The 20,661-nt window shown below is 44.0% G+C and overlaps 2 protein-coding genes across 3 annotated transcripts; both read right to left on the reverse strand.

Moving 5' to 3' along the window:
* Positions 1–184: 184 nt before the first annotated feature.
* Positions 185–2,558, reverse strand: LOC146201549 (uncharacterized). The gene is made up of 3 exons (XM_084587637.1): positions 2,403–2,558; positions 1,152–1,657; positions 185–298 (listed from the first exon to the last, which is right to left on the reverse strand). Exons 1-2 carry the CDS (start codon positions 2,406–2,408, stop codon positions 1,160–1,162), a joined length of 504 nt encoding a protein of 167 aa, XP_084443763.1. The 5' UTR covers positions 2,409–2,558; the 3' UTR covers positions 185–298; positions 1,152–1,159.
* A 15,431-nt stretch (positions 2,559–17,989) lies between these two features.
* Positions 17,990–20,384, reverse strand: LOC146201550 (uncharacterized). 2 transcript variants are annotated; one of them, XM_084587635.1, is made up of 4 exons: positions 20,207–20,384; positions 19,302–19,452; positions 18,817–19,271; positions 17,990–18,205 (listed from the first exon to the last, which is right to left on the reverse strand). In XM_084587635.1, the coding sequence occupies exons 1-3, from the start codon at positions 20,210–20,212 to the stop codon at positions 18,820–18,822; spliced, it is 609 nt and encodes a 202-aa protein (XP_084443761.1). In that variant the 5' UTR covers positions 20,213–20,384; the 3' UTR covers positions 17,990–18,205; positions 18,817–18,819. The 2 variants fall into 2 exon arrangements, with proteins under 2 accessions (XP_084443761.1, XP_084443760.1); XM_084587634.1 differs by having other exon boundaries at positions 18,817–19,452; positions 20,207–20,380.
* Between the last annotated feature and the right edge of the window lie 277 nt (positions 20,385–20,661).

The following is a 20,661-nucleotide window of genomic DNA, read 5'->3' on the forward strand; positions in this document are numbered from 1 at the left end:
AGCCACAAGAATATTCATTAAAACAAGCTGTAGTCAAAGCAATCTTCAAACTCCGCAAAAGGGCAAGTAGCAGTTATGAGTCTTTTTTGCATGGTTGCATGGTTTTGTTTTAAGTGAGTTCATTTTCTCACTGTAACCAGTGCGTGTGCAATGTGTGTGCATTTCAGTTAAAAAATACCGGCAGTTTTGTCAGAAAACATGAATAATTTATTGAAATTTTTACAAAATGATGGCCATAAGCACCGTTGATACGTGTCTTCAGATTTCCACTCGTGGCGACTAGATCTTTTTCCCGCGTCTGCAGACAAAAACAAAAAAAAAAAAAAAAACAGTGAGCCGTCACAACAGGTAGAAGAGAGATTTTTTAATAAAGTCATCAGTCTTGCAGCGACAGGAAGTATAGAGTACGTGAAAACAATAAAATGGCATTTCTGCAATTAACAGAGTTCTTTAGTAACAGGTTCATCATTAACCTCAATATATTTTACCTATGCTGTGAAAACAAGTCCTTGCGAATATATTCCAAGATTGTAAACAGTGTAAATACAGATAAAATGTAAAACAATCTTCTGCTATTCCATAAAAACGCCGCATGATTCCAGCGCCTGCTAACAGACGAATTCGCCTTTGTTAATATAGCACAGCGCATTTCGTAATAAAAAGGAAATAGTAAGGTAGCCCTAAGTGCCACACGGCGAATAAGCCTCAAATTCTCGTATGTTAGATCTAAAATACCGTTTAGGGCAAAGAGGTGGCACGCATTTGCCGTAGCAAATAGAAGTGCCTACTGAAAAAATATTTAAAACCGCGTCTCCTAAGGAATACAAACATTTATTTACTGAAACTGTCCTTTTTTACACTAGTAATGAATTGAAAGCACTTCCCACACTCTCCCTAGAGGACTATTTTCAACCTGCTGCCCCATTCGCAGAATGATCGGTTTCAGAGCGCGAATGACCTTCCGCGAAGACGCCCTTGTGTCATAGAAGTTCCCTATCAAGATATTTCCAGTTTCCGAGCAGACGGTCAACTCGACTGATGCACACGCCTCCCGGAGCCCCTACAGTTTTTGCAAGGGTGAGAAAATACTTCAGGCTCTTTGCTTAGGCTTTGGTCACGTGCTTTTACAAATGGCAAAAATTGCTACTAACCCCACATCTTAGTAGTGGCCGATTCCACCGGCATGTCCGAAGCCCGTCTGGCCGAAGCCCGTCTGGCCGAAGCCGGCTTGGTGTCCCGCGGCACCACCGCCAAAGCCAGATGAGTGCTGGCCAAAGCCAGTTCCGTAACGGTTGGAGTCGCTCTTGGAGAAGCCCGTGCTGGAGCTGTAGCCCTGCTGGTTGTTGTATCCCTGCACGTTCCTGAAGGAGTCACCGCCAGCGAAACCGCCGGAGCCCTGGTTGTAGCCCTGAGCTCCGCCTGCGAAGCCTCCCTGGTAGCCGCCGGCGCTTTGGCCGTACGCGCCGCCTCCAATAAGGCCTGGTCCACCGAATCCTGGTCCACCGAATCCGCCTCCGTAGCCAATTGGGCCACCAATAAGCCCTCCTCGTCCCTCAACCTTTTCCTCCTTCTTGTCGGCTGCAGCTTCGTCCTTTTTGGCGGCTGGTCCAGCAAAGGCCAGGCAGGCCACAGCAGCCACAACAGCGATGCTGAAAACCTATCCGAAGAGAGATGGAAAGCACCATGAATTACGGCTGCGCATAAGAGGACGAAACGAGAGGATGGAACACGCCCGAATTGCCATTTGCTGAGAACCGCAATACGCATTATATACGTTTCGTAGGCCCTTCTCGACTTGATTGTTCCTTATGAAATGAGTGGCAATAACAGAAAAAATGATCCACAACTTAATGCTCAAGGAATGTGCTAGTTGGTAGTTTAGTCCATAAACGCCTGCACATTAATTTGCTCCATTTTAGGAGTAGTGAAAGTGGCCGCCTATATGCTGTACATCATTTCCTGGACACAATGCAGTATTTTTGAACGTTTAAGCAACGTCATAGAACTTTTGCTTAAATTATGTTTTATTTCACTGAAGGAATACTGCTCCCCAAATGAAGTAGTTTGAAGAATCATACTTGGATTTTAGCGCTAAGGCCAAGGACAACCAGTGCATAAGACAAGAGTGCACCTATACACTTCCAGCAGACATTGGATGCATAATATTGGTTGTTCTGTCTAGTTTAAGAATTCATTTAGACAGCGCGATGGCGTAATTCTGCTGGCACGTCATTTTCTCCGGGCAAGGTTTCCCAGTGGCAAGAAATATAATACCTACCGCTGAGTGCGCCCTAGAGGGCATGGGCATTTTGCCCGACGAAGTCACTGCGACCTCTCTAGTGCTGAGGCTGCAGTGCCTTCGTTGAACAAACACTTTTGTAAAAAAAAAAATGGGCTCCTACCTTCATTTCTGAACAATGGGATCTTGTCTCCTCCAAGTATGGAAACAGTGGACTTAAGATGTTCGTCTGGCTGTGGGACAAGAAAGCTGGCGTTTTTATATAGAGGCCAAAAAAAGCAACTTCCTATAAAAGAGGATCAGCGAACGGGAAAGTCGGGCTGGGCGTTACGTAAGTGTGCCAAGAGAGAAGGAAAAATATGAGGAGGGAGAGAGAGGTGTCGCCTGCAGGCAGAGCACGCACTCGCGAACGCCGCTGTGGTATCTTTCTCCTAGAGAATGGTCTCGCTACGACCTTGTATTACAAATGCTGGGGCAATACGTATCCGACATACGCGTACGGCTGTCACCAACGGAGCGTGCATGGGACGGCCGAGGGTTTTCGGCCTGTTCGGTTCGAGGAAGTGCAGACCGTGCAGAGCGCCCTTGGTGCTGGGAGAATCATCTGAGGCGAAAGAAATCGTATCACGCAAGTGATGTCATTGCTCTTAACTGGAAATTACGGGCGCCTGACGCGTGCGGGTCTCCGTACGCGCTCCCCGAGGAGTGCGTGTTGCCCGCGGAAACGTGACACAATGTTTTGATTAGAAAGAAACCGGATTCAACAGACTAATGACGATGACGGCTTCGGGAAGCAAGACGCAGCTTTCCTCGCAACTTCGTAACGCAGTTATGAAAGCAACTTATAGGCATTGCTGAATTTCAGATTATTATTTTAGAACTTATTGGCGTTTTTTCGGTTGCAGAGCCCTGCAGAGGCGCATTTTATGTCGTTCCAATGAGTGCTGCCATGTGCAATGCATCCGACGATAATTTATTATTATTGTATGATGCAGTTAAAATAGTTAAAGACTGTGTTAATCTGTTCTTAGGACTCGCATAGTATGAATAAACGGAATGCTTAGCAAGCAGCCCGACGTCGAATGCTGATGTATATTTGAAGTATAGTATGCTATTTGAGGCCGCATATACAGCACGGGCATTGATGGGATCCTGTCGTTATTATTTGGAGAATTCAATTGCTTTCCTTCCCATTAAATAACATAAAACAAAATCTCTAGCACATGTCCGACATTCTCGTTTACCACTACTTCTCGCTCTATATTCCTTGAAATAAAGCAATGGATAGAGCGAAAGGTTACATAATATAGGAAACACTAACACCGCGGCTCTTTCCCACTTTCTCTAAAAGATTGTAAGAAAGTTTTCGGATTGGTTCTTGGAAAAACTATCGTTCTTTATAAATTTCCTTCAAACTTTGAGCAGGTATCTGAGTTCATAACGCATGTAACGGACTACTCATAAAATGGGTTATCCCTTGTGTTCTTAAGTACGCAGCTGAGCTTTGATACATGACAAAATATTTACTCTACTTTGCATGTAGTACAGGAGCGTGTTGCAACTGGCCTCTAGAGTTGCAAAACATCACAAATTCTGAACCTAGCTGCTATCCCGCATAATACCCGCACTTTGATTGCTTTTATACAGCTATATATTTTTCTAAAATAAATTATGAGCTTTTCAAACTATTCAGAATTGTTGCAGCTACTTTCCATCGACTAAATACTCAGTAGATTTTTTTATCCTTTGCAGGAGTGTGGAAAGTCTTTTTTTAATATGACGTCTCGATTCGTTTACATATATTTTCTTTTACTCTGATCACGCGACTTGCTTCCAGTCCCTACCCCTCCGAAATAACAGCATAGTGCTTCAGTATAAGGTGTGGTTTCTAACTTTTAACGACGGCATGATATCTTCTTCATTTGCAGTTACTTTTATGCCGGCGGCCGTATTCATAAAGGAATAAAATTAGTTTATTAAGGATGGTGCGACGTTGACAAATGTGCCAATAAATTTTCTCTTTTCTTGCCAGACGTAATAACAAAGTTCTGATCCCGTGGCGAGTTAATATACTCTGATAGTACTGAACTTACGTGCGCCACTGAATGACAGGAGGAGAAAGCCAATAAATCCAGTTGGGTTCAAAATCAGTATGCTGCTGATATCTGAGAACCGTGCTGATCGCGTCTGTCTATACTCAGCGCTCAGTGGGGCAAAATCACTAGCTAATAGGAAGTGATGCTGAATTGGTTTATACAGTTTCCAGATGCATGTCTGAGCTTGTCGTCAAGCCTTGCGCTTGTCACAGAGAACGACCACGAATGGAGACGGAGCTTTTTCTGAAGCCTTACTGACGGTTCTCGACTATTCCTCATGTCTCAGTCCGTACGTATACGTGCCCCTGAAAGGTGTCAAAATAAATTCATGAAAACGAGCAGCGTAACGTACTCTCTTCTGGGTAGTGGCGCTAGTGATAAGAGAATGTGAGACTTTTTCAAGTATGCAAAGCAAATAAAACTGAGCAGAATGTATGCTCTCGTTGTATTTCTACTTCAAAGAGCACTGCTTTTGTTTTTGTCCTGGATAAGTTTCATGATGCAGCTTTTCTCTGCACGGTCTAACTCAATATGCTGTTGATATTTGGGAACAGGAGTTGTCGTACCTGTGTACTCAATTTTCACTGGCGCAAAAGCACTAATTAAAAAGGGGTGATGTTAAATTAGTTTATTTCGTACAGCCCAGTAAGGCAATGTGCAAGAGATCCTCTCAATGGTGTCGGCGGGTTCACTCCATGAGGTTGGCACAATGGCCAGATTTCTACAAAAAGGCGCATCTTTTATTTTTTTACATTTGTTTGAGATGGAATAATCACCTATAATGAGTGACATACCTATGCAAAATTGAGACCCTGAACATGCCTGTTTGATGCCGATTCACCATAGTCGACACTGAATGTTTGTCAGATATACCGCTTACTCAGCTGTCCAGTATATGCGGCTGCCAAAGCAAAAACAAATATTTCATCATTCATAACCTTGCTCTACAGTCGAGTTTATTCTGAAATTTAAGGCACCTGCAAGTAGTGCTTAAGGTACAGCGGACATAAGGGAAAATATGATAAATCTCTGTGTCTGGTGAAGAGACTTTTTAATTCTGATGCACGACGGTAACTGCAATTCGCTTTTGGGTGCTTGAATGCAACATAGTCAAGTTTAATGTTTTCTTTCGTAGAATACTTGAGTAGAACGTAGGAAACTGGCACCATATCGAAAATCTGCGTATAAGTTGTTTTGAGATCTTTTTGCTCTCCTTTTCACTCCTTATACACCCTTCTCATCTGTAAAACTGTAAAACAGCCTGTCTTCTGTAAAGGGGGTTAAACCCCTTGTCTGCCTTTTACTTCTCTTCCTTATAACTTGATTCAGAGAAACAATTGTAAATACAGGATTTGTGATATCAGTGGAAGCAATAACTATTCCCGGTTGCATTATTTACTAAATACCTTATTAAAGTTTTTCACCCTGGCTCAGCTCTCCAGCCCCATTGCATATGCGGGAGCATATCGCAGGCTCAATGCTGGGAGTTATTTGCAGTGCCTGAGGCCCCCGAATGGCAATGAAAGCACAAAATACGTGTTCCCACTAAGATGTAAACAGAGCATAGCATTGGCTTCAAAATGTTTTCACGCGTTCCCTGGTCAACATTGCCTCCTACGGTATGTGCTTACAGGAGTGCTAGTGCTCTTTCTTGTGGACAAAAGATGTTTCATTTACGATTCTGAACGCGTAACTTTACTCAGAATGAAAAACCGTGCTTCGGTCACTTATGTGCACTCCTGTATGTTCTGATAGAATGTTCTCGGGCGCTTCCTTCTGCAGTGAAGGAGGTGCAGCGGCAACCCCACAAAGTGAGGGTGAACTCCACAGACTAATCCCCGAAATATAATATCTATCATCGCTTACTTATTTTACCCGGCTCTCAGGAGGCCCTGAAGTCTATCTATCACAGAACCCTTCCGTTAGATTTGCGCAAAGTCCTAGATAATATGCACTTACCTTTTCTACCACACCCAGTTATCCTTCGACAGATTCCTGGCCATATGAGGATCGCTTTGAATGAGCTGGCCTATCAGCTCAGCCACGAAACCGCTCAGCAGGCGCCGATGATCCCATCGACTAACCCACCAAGGTTAGACGAGGGTCATCATGATCCCAGCCAAAAAGGCAATGTCGACTAAAGTATCCGATTTTCGAAATCGGTAGGTAATAGGTACTATTGCCCTCCGTTCCTCTGTGTTGGCTAGGTTATAAAAAGCTCCATATTCCTTGAGTGCAATTAGAGCGCGGCATTCTACAGGTGCAGACCAAATTGTATTTGTCCTCAGGGTGTCTTTAAATACTTACAGTGAAAAATTAAACAGTTAACCCTGTTAGTAACGCCGCATACAGTGTTGTAGCTCTCAAGTGCTGCATGAGTCATTTCAAGAGAAGGCGCATAGGACGGAACGAAGCAGTTCGAACAGCGATAGACATTTCCATTGTAACGACGACGTGCCAGCGGCGCGGTGTCACGCCATTGTCTGGCGTCTCGGCAAGCTGGAGTGTGATTGCTCCTTTTTTCTTGAAAGCACCATGAGTAGGCGCAAACGCCTCATTTTGTGTGACCTTGGGTGGTTACAAATGATCCATTGGTAACGCACTCGGAACAAAGAACAAGTTTCCAGGTAGAGTGAAATATACACGGATTCGTGACAGAACTCTGAGCTCTGCATTTCATTGACCTGACACATAAAAAAGAAAAAAAAAGTGACATTTTGCACATGTCAACGTGTAAAATTACGCAGAAAATTTTTTCCCTGCTTACTTTGAATCCTAATTCGTTAGGTACGCATTGTTATTAATTGTTTGCAACACATGGTTCTGAACACGACACTGTTCGGACGAGCTTCTTAGAATAGTACTGTGTATTCTTTGCGCAATGCCTTTTTAATCTAAGTCGAAGCGTTGTATAGTGTATCAACCTACTTCGTATACAAGCAAAAAAGCACGTGTCAGCGTTGAAATTATTTGCTTTCGCACAATGCATTATTTTCGTAGGTGTAAAACACCTTTGTACATTTGAAACGCCAGACAAATAATTTGCTCAGCGCTGCAACTGGCTGGAAGGTTTTGTTTCAGGGACGGCTATTCTACTCAGAAAAGCACTTTGCGGCGAGCGTTTTCTCGTCGATTACATTGACACATTTTTATATACAGTACTTCATGCCTATTTTATACCTGGTGTTTTACTTCGAGCCTTTATAATGACAGTGTATTCTTCACCATCTTGTCTCCTCTTTCAAATATGTTGTGAACACGTCGACAGCATGAATTTGTTAGTCTTGCTTTGCAGCTGAATTGCATGTAGTCAAGTACATCGCATTCCGTTGCATAGCTGCATAGGGCATGTGGTCTGGTGTAATTTATTTATATTCCTTCAACAACGCTAACAAAATAGTCAAATACGTGTGCCGCATCTTTGTTGAAGCATTTTCATGTCCAAGATTTTTACGTACAAGACGCTAATTCTACTTCAAGTCGGCCACTATTTCAGTCATGCATATTTAAGATCTTAAGAGACATTAGTCTGCCAACCAAGACCCGTATAACTCGTGCTATGGTATTCCCAGTTGTGATGTATGGATGCGAGAGTTGGACTGTGAAGAAGGCTGACCGCCGAAGAATTGACGCGTTTGAATTGTGGTGCTGGCGGAGAATCTTGAGAGTTCCTTGGACTACCAGAAGATAAAATCAGTCGATATTGTCGACCATAAACCCTGACTGTTTATTGGAGGGTGAAATTCTAAAGTTAAAGCTCAGCTACTTTGGTAATCTGATGAGAAGAGAGGAGTCGCTGGATAAAGATTTGATGTTGGGAACGGTTGAGGGTCACCGGAGAAGGGGTAGACAGCGAACGCGATGGTTAGATGGCATCCTCGAGGCTCTGCAGATTAAGTTATGTGATGTTAGGAAGATAGTGAGAGACCGGAAAGCGTGGCGTGATATGGTCCATAGGGTCACGAAGAGTCGGACACGACTGAACGACTGAACTGAACTGACAGAACGTCAATAAAATGAAGCTCATCCGTCTTTCTGTGCAGTATCTGTATGCTTTGCCTAGGGGGGTGGGGAGGTGGTAGGGAGGAGGGGAGCGTATGGTAACTAATTAACCACGGATTTCCGCCGGGAAGGGCCAACAACAAATAGCACACACACGCATTTGCCATCTGCGGTGCCATGAATTTCATATTCGTTGCCACAGCAGCAGGTTCCCTAAAAGCATGCGACGTCGATGCAAGGAAAGCTTGTCTTAGGTAACTGCGGATACACATCAGATCGTTAATTGCAGTACCCTTGTGCAGTCTGCTGAAAGTAGCGAACAGTATGGTAGGCAACATTTCAAGCGTCGGAAGTTCGAGCACCTAACATTTAAATGTATGCGTAGTTTCCTATTGGCCAAAGCACAGAATTGCTGCATTCTTAGAGCCAAGCGCCAGTAATGACGTGCTCTTAACGAATGATAAGCGTGCAAAACTGTTTATTCTCATCAATGATGCTTACAACTTGCGAAAGGCATAAATAGCTGATAAAGCAGTTAAATGATAAAGTACGGAGGAAACATTTTTGCGTGTTTTTCTTAATGATCCAACACTTCATAAGCTAAAGGCAGTTTTGTCGTTTACGTGTTGCACATTTTGGACACGCCCACCTGTATAAACATTGTTGCTCCGAAGTTCTGTATAGTTCGCACTTCGCTCTGGTTTGATTTTCTTTTCATGAATGTGCATGGTTTCATCCTTTTCTGTCTTGTAAAATAAGGCGAGTTTCCTTATCTTCGCATGACGCGGCTAGTTTTGTTCGCAAGGGGTAACGATCACAGGAACGGTATTATCAAGATCGGATATGTCGATGATGATATTGGCTGAATACTTAAGGAAATAGTATTTTCCCACACGACTGAAGTAGACCAAGAAGCGCCAGCGCCGGGGCTCTATAACTATTGGCTACGTATGCAGACAGCCATCATCTAAATTATTCTTTTTTTTTTTTTTTAGCGGCAAGTTGTTAGACAGCTTTTTCATTTAAGGGATTACAGACCAGATCATAAACAATTGAATACTTGTTATTAAGTGCATTTTCGCGCAATTTATTCGTAATCAGTCTATTACTTTCTTCAAACAGTAACGTTTTACGTGATTCAGCTTCTCTTTTCTGTAATTCGTTACAGGCAATCAATTATTTCCTTGTGAAAAGGCTACAAGGGAAAAGCATTTCTGACAGCGTGATCATAGAGAAACATGCTTACGTAAAGAGCGGACACTCGAGCCAAAAAGTGTCAAAATAAGTTCATAAAAACGAGCAGCGTAACGTACACTCTTCTGGGTAGTGGCGCTAGTGATAAGAGAATGTGAGATTTTCAAGCATACAAAGCAAATAAAACTGAGCAGAATGTATGCTCTCGTTGTATTTCTACTTCAAAGAGCACTGCTTTTGTTTTTGTCCTGGATAAGTTTCATGATGCAGCTTTTCTCTGCACGGTCTAACTCAATATCCTGTTGATATTTGGGAACAGGACTGATCGTACCTGTCTACTCAATTATCACTGGCGCAAAAGCACTAATTAAAAAGGGGTGATGTTAAATTCGTTTATTTCGTACAGCCCAGTAAGGCGATGTGCAAGAGAGCCTCTCAATGGTGTCGGCGGGTTCACTCGAGCCTTTTCATGGCCGAGCAAGTACGAGTCTGACCACCCGCCAGGCGGCGTGGCGATGTTCGCTTACACTCCACCTCGAAAGTAGATAGCTTATCATACGTACACCGGCTTGCATCAAAGCGTATACATTCCTTACTTTTTTTCATATAACTGTTGATGCTGCGCCGGTCATGTGCCATCGGGTACGCCCACCTCACCGTGCTTTTCATTGCGTCACCTCGTTTGGCCGGTAACTTGTTTCCTTTTGCCAGCAGAAATAATTTTGTTCTGTCTTGAGCTATAAACACGTTTAGCAAGTCGTTTCTTGCGCAACGTGAACGTATTTTGCACGTGTAACATAGAATAGGGTCCGTGACGCACTTTTAGTGTGCAGTTACCTAAGTTTTTTGTCATGTTTTTCTGAAGATAATGTGCATTCCTTTGATTGCGTAATTTTCTTACACAGCTTTAGCACAGAGAATTTCTCGGAGGCTGATATGTTCATTTGATTTGATTTGCAGGGTTTAACGTCCCAAAGCAACTCGGGCTATGAGAGACGCCGTAGTGAAGGACTCCGGAAATTTCGACCACCTGGGGTTCTTTAACGTGCACTGACATCGCACAGCACACGGGCGCCTTGCTTTTCGCCTCCAAGGAAAAGCGGCCACCGAGGCCGGGATTCGATCCCGCATCCTTGGGAACAGTAGTCGAGCGCCGTAACCACTGCGCCACCCCGGCAGGGCGGCTGAGATGTATCTTAACAAAAACTTTTATTTTGCGGTAGAAGAACTGTGTGTTGCGTATTTGGAAACGTTTTCTGAACGGCGTTTACTTCGCTGTATTTGCACAATGCATGGGCTTTTGCAGCTTTGTAAGCACCATTTTTACATGCCGAATTCCTTGTCATGGCTAAAGCATTCTCATTGGGGTCTAAAAAGCACTGCTGCCTGTTCGTGGCCTGCATTTTGGCGACATCGACTGCTATTAGTAACTCACACTGGACTCCCTGCAATACCTTCGTCATACGGGCACAAGGCAATTTTGTCCTCGATCATGAGTATAAGCATAGCAGGGTTACTATTATGTTTTCAGTGTGGTGTGTATAAATTTCTGAGCAGCCTACAGATCAAGGCTGATCTATAGAAATTCCGCGCGGGCTGTGCCTACATTTTTTCCTTCTTACTTGTGGCTTCCCGTTCACAACTCCTTTTCTGTTGTTCTCACGGGTGATGTTTTATAGGAAAAACACGCAGCCGGTAAGCGAAATTTTTACATCGGGACACTCTTCCGCGTGCTTCACTATACCTTCAATCTTGTTGCTCTTTGTAATGATGAATCCCGGCCTCGGCGGCCGCTTTTCGATGGAGGCGAAAAGCAAGGCGCCCGTGTGCTGTGCGATGTCAGTGCACGTTAAAGAACCCCAGGTGGTCGAAATTTCCGGAGTCCTTCAATACGGCGTCTCTCATAGCCTGAGTTGCTTTGGGACGTTAAACCCAACAAACCAACCAACCAACCATCTTTGTAATGATGTATTTTATAAAGTGTGTGACCCAGTATTCTTTCTGTGCAATTCAATATGTACAGAAGAAAATAAACTTTTTTCTTTGGAACCACTGCCTCCTTGTGTGCCACTGAGAAAAGCGGCTCAATAACGGCAAAAAATTACAATAACAGCCCTGATCGCATTGTTCTAATCTGCATGAACTAAGTCAGCCACGCTTATGTTCTGCGAGAACCTTGCCGGTATTTCGAGTAAAGAAGTTGCGATCCGCGACTTTAATACGTCCGTATGCATGGCATCGTTAAAGCACTTGCGCGCAACGCTAGACGATGTAGTTGAATATTTAACCAGCTAAAGATAAGTCAGAATTGAAAGCATTTCTATCGAAACCGAAACCGAGACAGAGCAAACCACGTGCCGAAAATCTCGGAGGACGAAGTTAGCGGTATGACCAGCCGCTCGGAGCGCTCCCCCTGCTCGGCCGCAGGGCCCTATGGAAGTGTCCTCTCTTTACGTAAGTATGTTTCTCTATAGTGTGATTACGTGAACTTGTTCGGCAGCACGGCGGTGCGCGTGGCTGCTGGGCGTCAGGGGAGCTCCGTTAGCATTTGACCGATGAAGTAAACCGGCCTTGCTATTGTTTCACACCAGAAGCAACGCTTGATATTTCCAAGAGGACACCTACAGACAAACTTTTCAGCTTTTCAGCGGCGTTACCTACAACGCCTTTTTACAGTATCAGCAAAAAAGCGCAGCGTCTCATAGAGGATGTATAAACTGGCATCGAAGTACTGCGCATTAAAAGTGGGTGTGCAATGTATTCTTACGGTATAACACCGCTTATCATCTACCTCTTCTACTGAGCAAGTGTTCAGGCGTTGCGGATGACGTCTTCACGAGGAAATGTAGCAAACTCAGCGATGATAACTTTGAAAAACCACTACTGCTGAGAACTAGCCACACGAACACGCCGCTTTAGTTTATTTCAGTTTGAGCTAATGTTTTGCTATGACAATGTTGTCAAAAGAAGCATAACGCATTAGTAATCGAATACTGTTCTGTAATTATTTAGACACTTTTCTGGGGCTATATTAGACCACTGCAATAATTTATATTTCAGACGAAGTAATCTTAATCGTGACCGGCAACTTATTCTCTGCAACGTTTAAAAGACTGGTATCGACTGTTGGTCTCGTCTTAGGAGCGCGGTCCATCCCCTACAAATGTTCAAACTACCGCCGGCGATAATTGATAAGCTTTAGTTCTGAATGCCTTATACAATCCAGCCATTGCCGCAGCATCATCTTACCTGCAGGCTCATCTGCTCTATTTGCATAATATACAAGAAAATGTTGCTTCTGTGGAAAAGAAGAGCAAAATGCAAGGCTGAAACCACATTAATTGTTAGGGGTACACAGATGCTGTCATAATCGATTTCCGTGCCCTTGACCAGGAGTGACTAAGAGAACGAGCGGCTGCAAGTTGTTTAGGTTCATAAACCCCTCATATAATTATAAGAGACCAATGATTTTGCTAGTAAACCTTCTATTGGTCTGCAGGTTTTAAAGTTGTTCATTTTTGATGCTGTAAGATGCTCGTATTCACTATGGGAGGCGGACGAAGCGCTCAGTGAACCACATCGCTAATTATGCATATTAGGTTTTCTGCCAATTTATTACTCCTTATTATTGCACGCAGCATATTTTGAATATTCAGGTCTGACAACGCAGGATGTCAATGTCAGGTTGGTGGCGCAGTAGCAGTCTCGCGGCAGCTTACCTTCTGCAAGCGAGCTTTTCTTCCCGCTAAACTTAACTCCGAGTACCAAAACTAAGCTGCCCATAACGTCGTCTTAATGACAAGCTTCAAGCTTGTGACCGTACTTCTGCACAAGCTCAGTTGAAAGGAGAGTCCTAAAAAACATCAATTCCGAAATAAGCAAAAATGTTTTTTTTTGCGTGACAAACCTGCCCTTTGAGCTTTGTGGAACGCCATAGTGGAGGGCTTTATCTTGATTTAAAACATGTAGATCATCCTGACATCTTAGATTCTGAATGACTTCTTAGTTTATCTTCTGTCGGAACGCACCTGCCACGGCACCAATTTGATTACGGGGCCTCCATCGCAGCAGCCTTACTCCGCAAGCCAGTCACCGCACCGAGTGATACACGAATTGAATACATGCGCAAAAATACGGCAGCGCTTGTTATTATTTTTTTACGCTAGAGGTTGAAGGCCCCGTTCACCGAAAATCCGGCGAAAAATCACGAGCATAGCGCTGGCAGGCGATAGCTGGCAGCTAACGTTAGCTTTGGCAGGAGCTGCCAACTCGGGCTTCTCCATTCACTTGAAAAGATCATGTCAAAAATATGCCAGGACCCTTGTAGGGACCCTTGTTACCCATGCAGGCCACGCAAGCACGTTCATACGGCTTGGTTAAAGCAAGACTTTACATGTGGGCTACTAACCAGCTTACGCTATCTCGTCATACCCTTCGAGGCAGAGCTTAAGGGCCGTTCATAATTTATTCGCGCGAGGCACGGTAATAAAAATTTATATATCCTCTCTCCTGAAAGTCTAATGACCGATATTTTCCGCGAACCCGACAATGCGTGCGGAGATGCAACCAACGTGAGCTCAGCCATTTTCTGCAGGGCAACAGATTTTTTCTATTCTCCTTTTAGAGGGGTAGGGGGAAGGGCATAGAGTAATGTCATTCTACCGCGTCAGGTACCACTTGTACGTGCTGCTGAAATCAAATGTCAGTTATTAAACGGGGTCTCTCTTCGACTAACTACCCTCGGAGGTAACGCTTAAAACACAGGCTGTCTGCCTTAACTTCATCCGCTATTACTTTCTGTGGGCTTTTCAAGGACAATGGAGCTGCAAGATAGTTTTGTTCGAAGGGTAGCCGTCATTCCGGTTCTTAGCAGGGCGGCGAAGCAGAAAAAAAAAACGCAAACTCCCTGGACATGTCGCATAACTGCGGTTAGTCGCTGTGATTGGCGCGGAGCTATGAAGGAAGTACACTAATACCTACGTCACACGAACACTTTCGATCCTCATTGAACTCGATCTGTATTCAACTGAATGTAGATCGACGCAGTCACACGAAAACTTTGAAGTGCAATCAAACCCGAGCCTGCTTGGCTCGAAGCCGCTTTGTCAAGCGCTCTTGACTTTTCAAGCAGATTCGAGAGCCACCTTCGACGTCACCTAACGTACACGAAGGACACTTCTTAACGGTCATTCAAAACGGCCGTGTAGCCCCTGAGGTGTCAATCCTTCTTAAAACCTTAATGCAGATCGAGTTCAATGAGGATCGGAAGTGTTCGTGTAACAGAGGTATAGCTCCCATATGACCTTGCTTAATGTGATGGAGCGCAATACAACAATAACGGGTACATAAACGCGAAGCCAAATCATGTCCCGTTGACGAGTTATATGCTTACCATTAATTTTGGAACTAATTAGTACTTAAATGGTTGCTAACAAAATCTGGGGTAATTAACAGTGGCACTCGGACGGGTGGGAATGGAGCCAGGGTTGGTGGCAGGGACATGGGGTTTAATTCTTGTAGTTACTATTCTAGTTTATCTAACCTTGTGGCACAAAACTTCAGGCTCTAACTTGAAGGCCATAACCTTCGGGTTATTTGATATCTGTTCTCGGAACAGCCCACTGGTAAGCTTGCCCAGCGTTTTAGTGTTAAGATGGCTTCTCAGAAATTGCGAGGATTTTTTAGATAGAAGGTTAGAAGCACAGACTTTTTTTTTTTCTTTTTCTTTCTTTTTTTTCTTTTTTTTTTTTTTTGCAAAGTGCATAAAAATACATACGAGGGTCCCATAGTCAGAACACTGCACCGGGACCCTCGATAGATCACTACAACAAAATAAATAATAACAGCATAGTTAGCGAATGGTTATAATATACAAAACATGACAAATCAGTATTTTTACACAAAAACAAAGGCACTAATACAGGTATTAGACAAAAAATATAAAACATCAGCAATTCAACAAATACTTCTTCAAGTTATTCCTAATTGTGGGCAAGCACATACATGTTTTCAGTGTTAAAGGCAATGAGTCCCAGAATGAAATGGCTGCAAAAGGTGTCCTTTTTCCATAAATAGTACGGACTTTTGGGAGTTTGAAAATTGTTATTAGCGGCAAATCTTGTAGAGTTATAGTTCAAAATTAGTATCGGATTAACAAACTGGAAATGCAGGCTGTCATTCAATAGCTTAAAAAACGCGATTAAAAGGTGATACTGAAAAGGCTGGTGGACTGATAAGATATGATGTTCATATAGTAAGGGATGAGCGTTAGTGGAAGAAGTGCTGCAATGCGGATGGCCTGATTTTGTATATGCTATGCACACGATAAATGGCAGTTGTAAGTATTTCCCCAAACGACAATCCCGTAAGTGAGGCGACTGTGAATGAAAGCATAATACAGAGATAAGAGAATGTAACAAGGAAAATATGGGCGCGCTTTAATGAGAGCTCGGATGCCAAACATAGATATTTTACTGTTAATGTTCCTGAGATCAGGCATCAGCATAGAAGTATTCTGAACAAAATTGTGTTCTTTTTCCAGATAAACAAATATATATCATCGTTCGTGATATTGTCTAGACCTCTTGTTGTCGCAAGGGGCCGATTGAAAAACATTGCCTTACACGCAGTGAACCTCACAAATGCACGTGAACCCTATAACAGCTATTGCCCTCATGATAGGTACTATGCTTCCAAAACAAGTGAGGCGGGCTAACCTTAAAAATGAACTGGAACCAGCCGTTCAGGGGTATTTTAGTTACAGGTTGGTTCATTGATATCCAAAACAAAATCTGAAATATTGGACGCTGATGCTCTTTCGTGTATGTTTGCCAATACAGAATTTTACGTTGTTCTTTATAGATTCGGCTCGGCCCATACGCACCGTAGGCCTTGATTCCTCTAGAACAGTTTCCTGAGAGATTTTTTTAATTATTTGCAACTGTGGAATATTGTAAAGACCTCTTGTGAACATAATAATGGTACTGGTCTAACCTTCAGAACGTAAAGCAAAATCTGTTTTTGAAGCTTGTCCGTTGGTCGCACCGAGTAGTTGAGCCTGTTATTGAAAACCAATCAGATGCCTTTTTCACGATAAAACAGCAGTATTCCCGCAAGAGATTATCTGCACATATATGGATCGCTATGGCGCAATCTCACGCCAATTCAAGAGCAGCTTCGCATTGAAAATATGCACCTAACTGTCCGAAATTTCTGGGTATGTCTTCATCGCTTCAAGCATCCCCACCTGTCGCCAATATCCCTTTCTTTGAAATATGGTATAGTTAGAGTTCACTGTCGTTGCTCTGCTTTATCTTGCCACCACGTGGTCTCGGTTTTGTTTAGCGCTGTTAAGTTTCTAAGTTTCTAAATTAAACGACCTATAAAATATTACATAAAGGTACTTAGCTACCTATTCCACATCATCATCATCAATTTCATCAACGTCAGCTGAACGGACTATACCCACTGCAGGGTGAAGGCCTCTCCCATTTTCCTCCAATTAACCCGGTCTTGTGCTAGCTGCATCCACTTGACCCCGAGAATTTCTTAACCTCATCCACCCATCTAACTTTTTACCACCCCCTGCTACACTTACCTGCCCTTGGGATCCAATTGGTTACTGTTAGAGACCATCGGTTGTCCTCTCTTCGCGCTGCATGTCCTGTCCATGGCCATTTCTTCTTAATTTCAACTCGAATGGCGTTAACTCGAGTTATTTCTGTGACCCACTCTACACGCTTCCTATCTCTTAACTTTACCTTTACCATTTTTTCGTTCCATAGGCCTCCACGTTGTCCTATTCCGCACACCTATGAAGAAATGTTTGGTTGTATCGTCAGGCCCGGGGGACATTTTACGTTGAACACTGGGAGCATTTTGATTATGCCATCGCTCACAGATGACAAGATCCGGCATTGTAATTAAACCTGTTCCGAAAGTAGGTAAAGCGTAAGCATCTTTAGTAAAAAGAGATTTAAAGTGATAGTGAAATGCGTTTGCGATCTCGTTTTCGTCGTGGGTTAGAGTACCATTTCAGAGTAAATTAATTTCAAACTAGGGAGAGTTCCTGGATACAGGAGAAAGCCTGCGGCAAAATGTTTCTGGTTCGGCTGCGATGTATTCAGGTAAACTGTGGCCAAAATTATGTGCTTTATCTTGTGCTACCTGATTTTTCAGCTCTAATGACCAAGATAAAACATTTTCCCACAGGCACCCAGGATTTCTGACTGCTTGCTTCTTTTTAACCTTCCTAATTCTCTGCGCATTTGTAATGTAATTCGCGAAATCCAGGATTTTTTCGTTTTCTCTTTTTGACAATTACTGGTACAAAACAGTTCATAGATATCGCAACAGGTTCTTTGAAAGATGCCCACAGAGCATGTACATTTTCACAGGAAACAGGAAAAATTGTCCAAATGAGATCACATGTCAGCAATAGACTGTCAAAGACGGTAAATGAAGAAAAATAAACTTTATTAATATACATCTTAAGATTCGTTAAAAAGGAAATGTTCTTCTTTTCGGTGACATTTACGTTTTCATTTTTGGTTAACGTGAGCTCAAGTTTTCTTCAGCAGTGTAGCTTCTTCATTCTTGTGGTATCGATAGGAGCCAAAAGTTGAAGAAAATGAAAAATGATGGCTGAAAGACGACTAGACTTGATTTTCTAGAACTGGAAAAAGAAACAAAAGGCAAGATTAAAACAATATATCTCAGCGGTTCCACTGAAAGCTCATAGTGCAGAAATTTGTTACTCCACATCTGAAATTAAACTGGCGCATCCCAGGCAAGCAGTAATGGCAAAACTCTTCACGAAGAACTGCATATACTTCTCCATTTTCCCCCAACGTATAATACGTTACATCTGAAAAATGTTTCAGATGAGGTAATAGGTTTGGTTTGGTTTGGTTTGTGGGGTTTAACGTCCCAAAGCAACTCAGGCTATGAGAGACGCCGTAGTGAAGGACTCCGGAAATTTCGACCACCTGGGGTTCTTTAACGTGCACTGAGGTAATAGGTTCTGGAAACATGACCTATAAGTCATGGCGGTTCAAACTGTATCATGGCAGGCGAATGCCCTAAATCGAAAAATCGAATCAATATTTAACCATGTCCAGATCGCTTCGCTCCGCTAAAATTTCATGCATTAAACGCCAACATTTCGCAACGCACACATTTTAAAGTTATAGCACTTTTCGCCTTTGATGTAGAATTTTTTTGAAGTGCAGGCATCGGCAAACAAAGTCGAGGGTGTTCAATACAGGCCATTTTTTTTTTTTTTACCTTTCAGTAGCCAACTCCGCCAACTTGACCGAAGCCAGTGCTTCCGTAGCCAGACTTTTGTCCCGAGGAGCCTCCAGAGAAGCCACCAGACTGCTGGCCGAAGCCGGTTCCGTAGCGGTTCGAGTCGGTCTTGGAGAAACCTGTGTTGGAGCTGTAGCCTTGCTGGTTGTTGTAGCCCTGCACGTTCCTTGTTGAGTCCCCACTGGCGAAGCCTCCCGAGCCCTGATTGTATCCCGCAGCTCCCTGCTTGAAACCACCTTGGAAGCCGCCGGCGCTCTGGCCGTAGCCGGCGCCTCCTCCATAGCCTCCAAGACCTCCACCCAAGCCACCGTGGCCCAGACCGCCACCGTGGCCCAGACCGCCACCGTGGCCCAGACCCCCACCGTGGCCCAGACCGCCGCCGTAGCCAACTCCGCCTACGCCAGGACCGATTCCAACACCTCCGACGGGAACGCCTCCGTATCCGGCACCTCCGACAGGAACACCACCACCGATTCCACCAACTCCGGCTCCATACCCGCCGCCGTAACCTCCAATGAGACCTCCGCGGCCTTCGACTTTCTCGTCCTTGCCAGCCTTCTTTTCTTCAGCCGAAGCAAGGCACGTGATGGCGACAAATACCGCAAGGCACAGAGGCTGCAGAAGTACCGGAGTGAGCGGGCGACACCGAAATCAGTGTTACTTGATCCGGGTATAAAAACGCCGCGTATAGTGGCTTGCTAACTGCAATAGACAGCAATCTGGCTGCATAGCGCTGTGAAGAATGTAGGGCTGTTCGTGTGTGTAAAACGACTGACCACTGGCGTATCCTTATTTGAGCGACTTCTGTAGGTTTAACACGAGCGCAAGAGTTTACACCCCCCAGCTCTAGCATGCCTATACAAAACAGAGCCATTCTTTGCATTAAAGTAAGTCAGTCGGGTAAGCTGAAACATACACTAACCGTTGAGATCATACCAGCTTAGAGGACCATGAGGTCGATTGGTCCTTTAAGCTGCAAGGGATGACTACTGACGGTGAGGAGCTACGAAGAGTATTTCTGTACCGTAAAGTTGGCGAAGGGCATTTTTTCTTAAACTTTACAGTAAACGATTCCTGTAAGTGGTCGGGCAGAAATCAGACTAATTTAAACACAATCCCAAAATGTGTGCAAGCAGCGCCCCGCATAAACCGGCATGAAAATGCAGCATGAAACGCAGAAGCCGTCAGGAAGTCGAAGAACAGCTTGTGACCAAGGAACTTTAGAAAATGACTGTGAATATTTAAAAAAAAAAAAAAAAAAACGCTGCAAGATCACTGAGTTTTCGAGTGAGGAAATCAACTTGAATATGACGCATAAGTTAAAAGAAAACTTCTTCGAAGTCAACAACGGTTAACACCCGTGCCTCACCTTCATGTTGGAGCACTGTACCAGTCGTCTGTGATCAGCGAAGTATAAGTGATCGGATCTTTAGCAGCTGATCTGAACTGTTCGCTGCGCACACTAGCTTTTATAGTCACGCAGCTGGGGTGTGGAGAGAGGCCAAAAAGAAGAAAAATAATTTGGGAACCGAGCCACAGGATGACGTCGCGACGCGAGCAATGAGGTGAGCAACACACAAGATGGACGTAACAACGAGCGCCCTTTCTCTGCCGCTCACTCGCTACTATTGCAAGCGGCGGGCACGAGTGAGCGGGGGTAAGAGCGTTTGGCCTTGCCAGCGTTGTCAGGACCACGCATCGCCCAGTGCACGAGCTTTGGCGCGGAAACGGTGGCCGCCTCTTCCCCTCATCTGCTGGCGGCACGCATCCGAGAGGTTACTTCTTCGCTCTTTCCCTCTCGTTAGCTTCTCTCTCTCTATTTTT

The sequence above is a fragment of the Amblyomma maculatum genome, chromosome 1 (assembly GCF_055883805.1).
Source record: "Amblyomma maculatum isolate TAMU_Amacu chromosome 1, ASM5588380v1, whole genome shotgun sequence".
In the NCBI taxonomy this organism is placed as follows: domain Eukaryota; kingdom Metazoa; phylum Arthropoda; class Arachnida; order Ixodida; family Ixodidae; genus Amblyomma; species Amblyomma maculatum.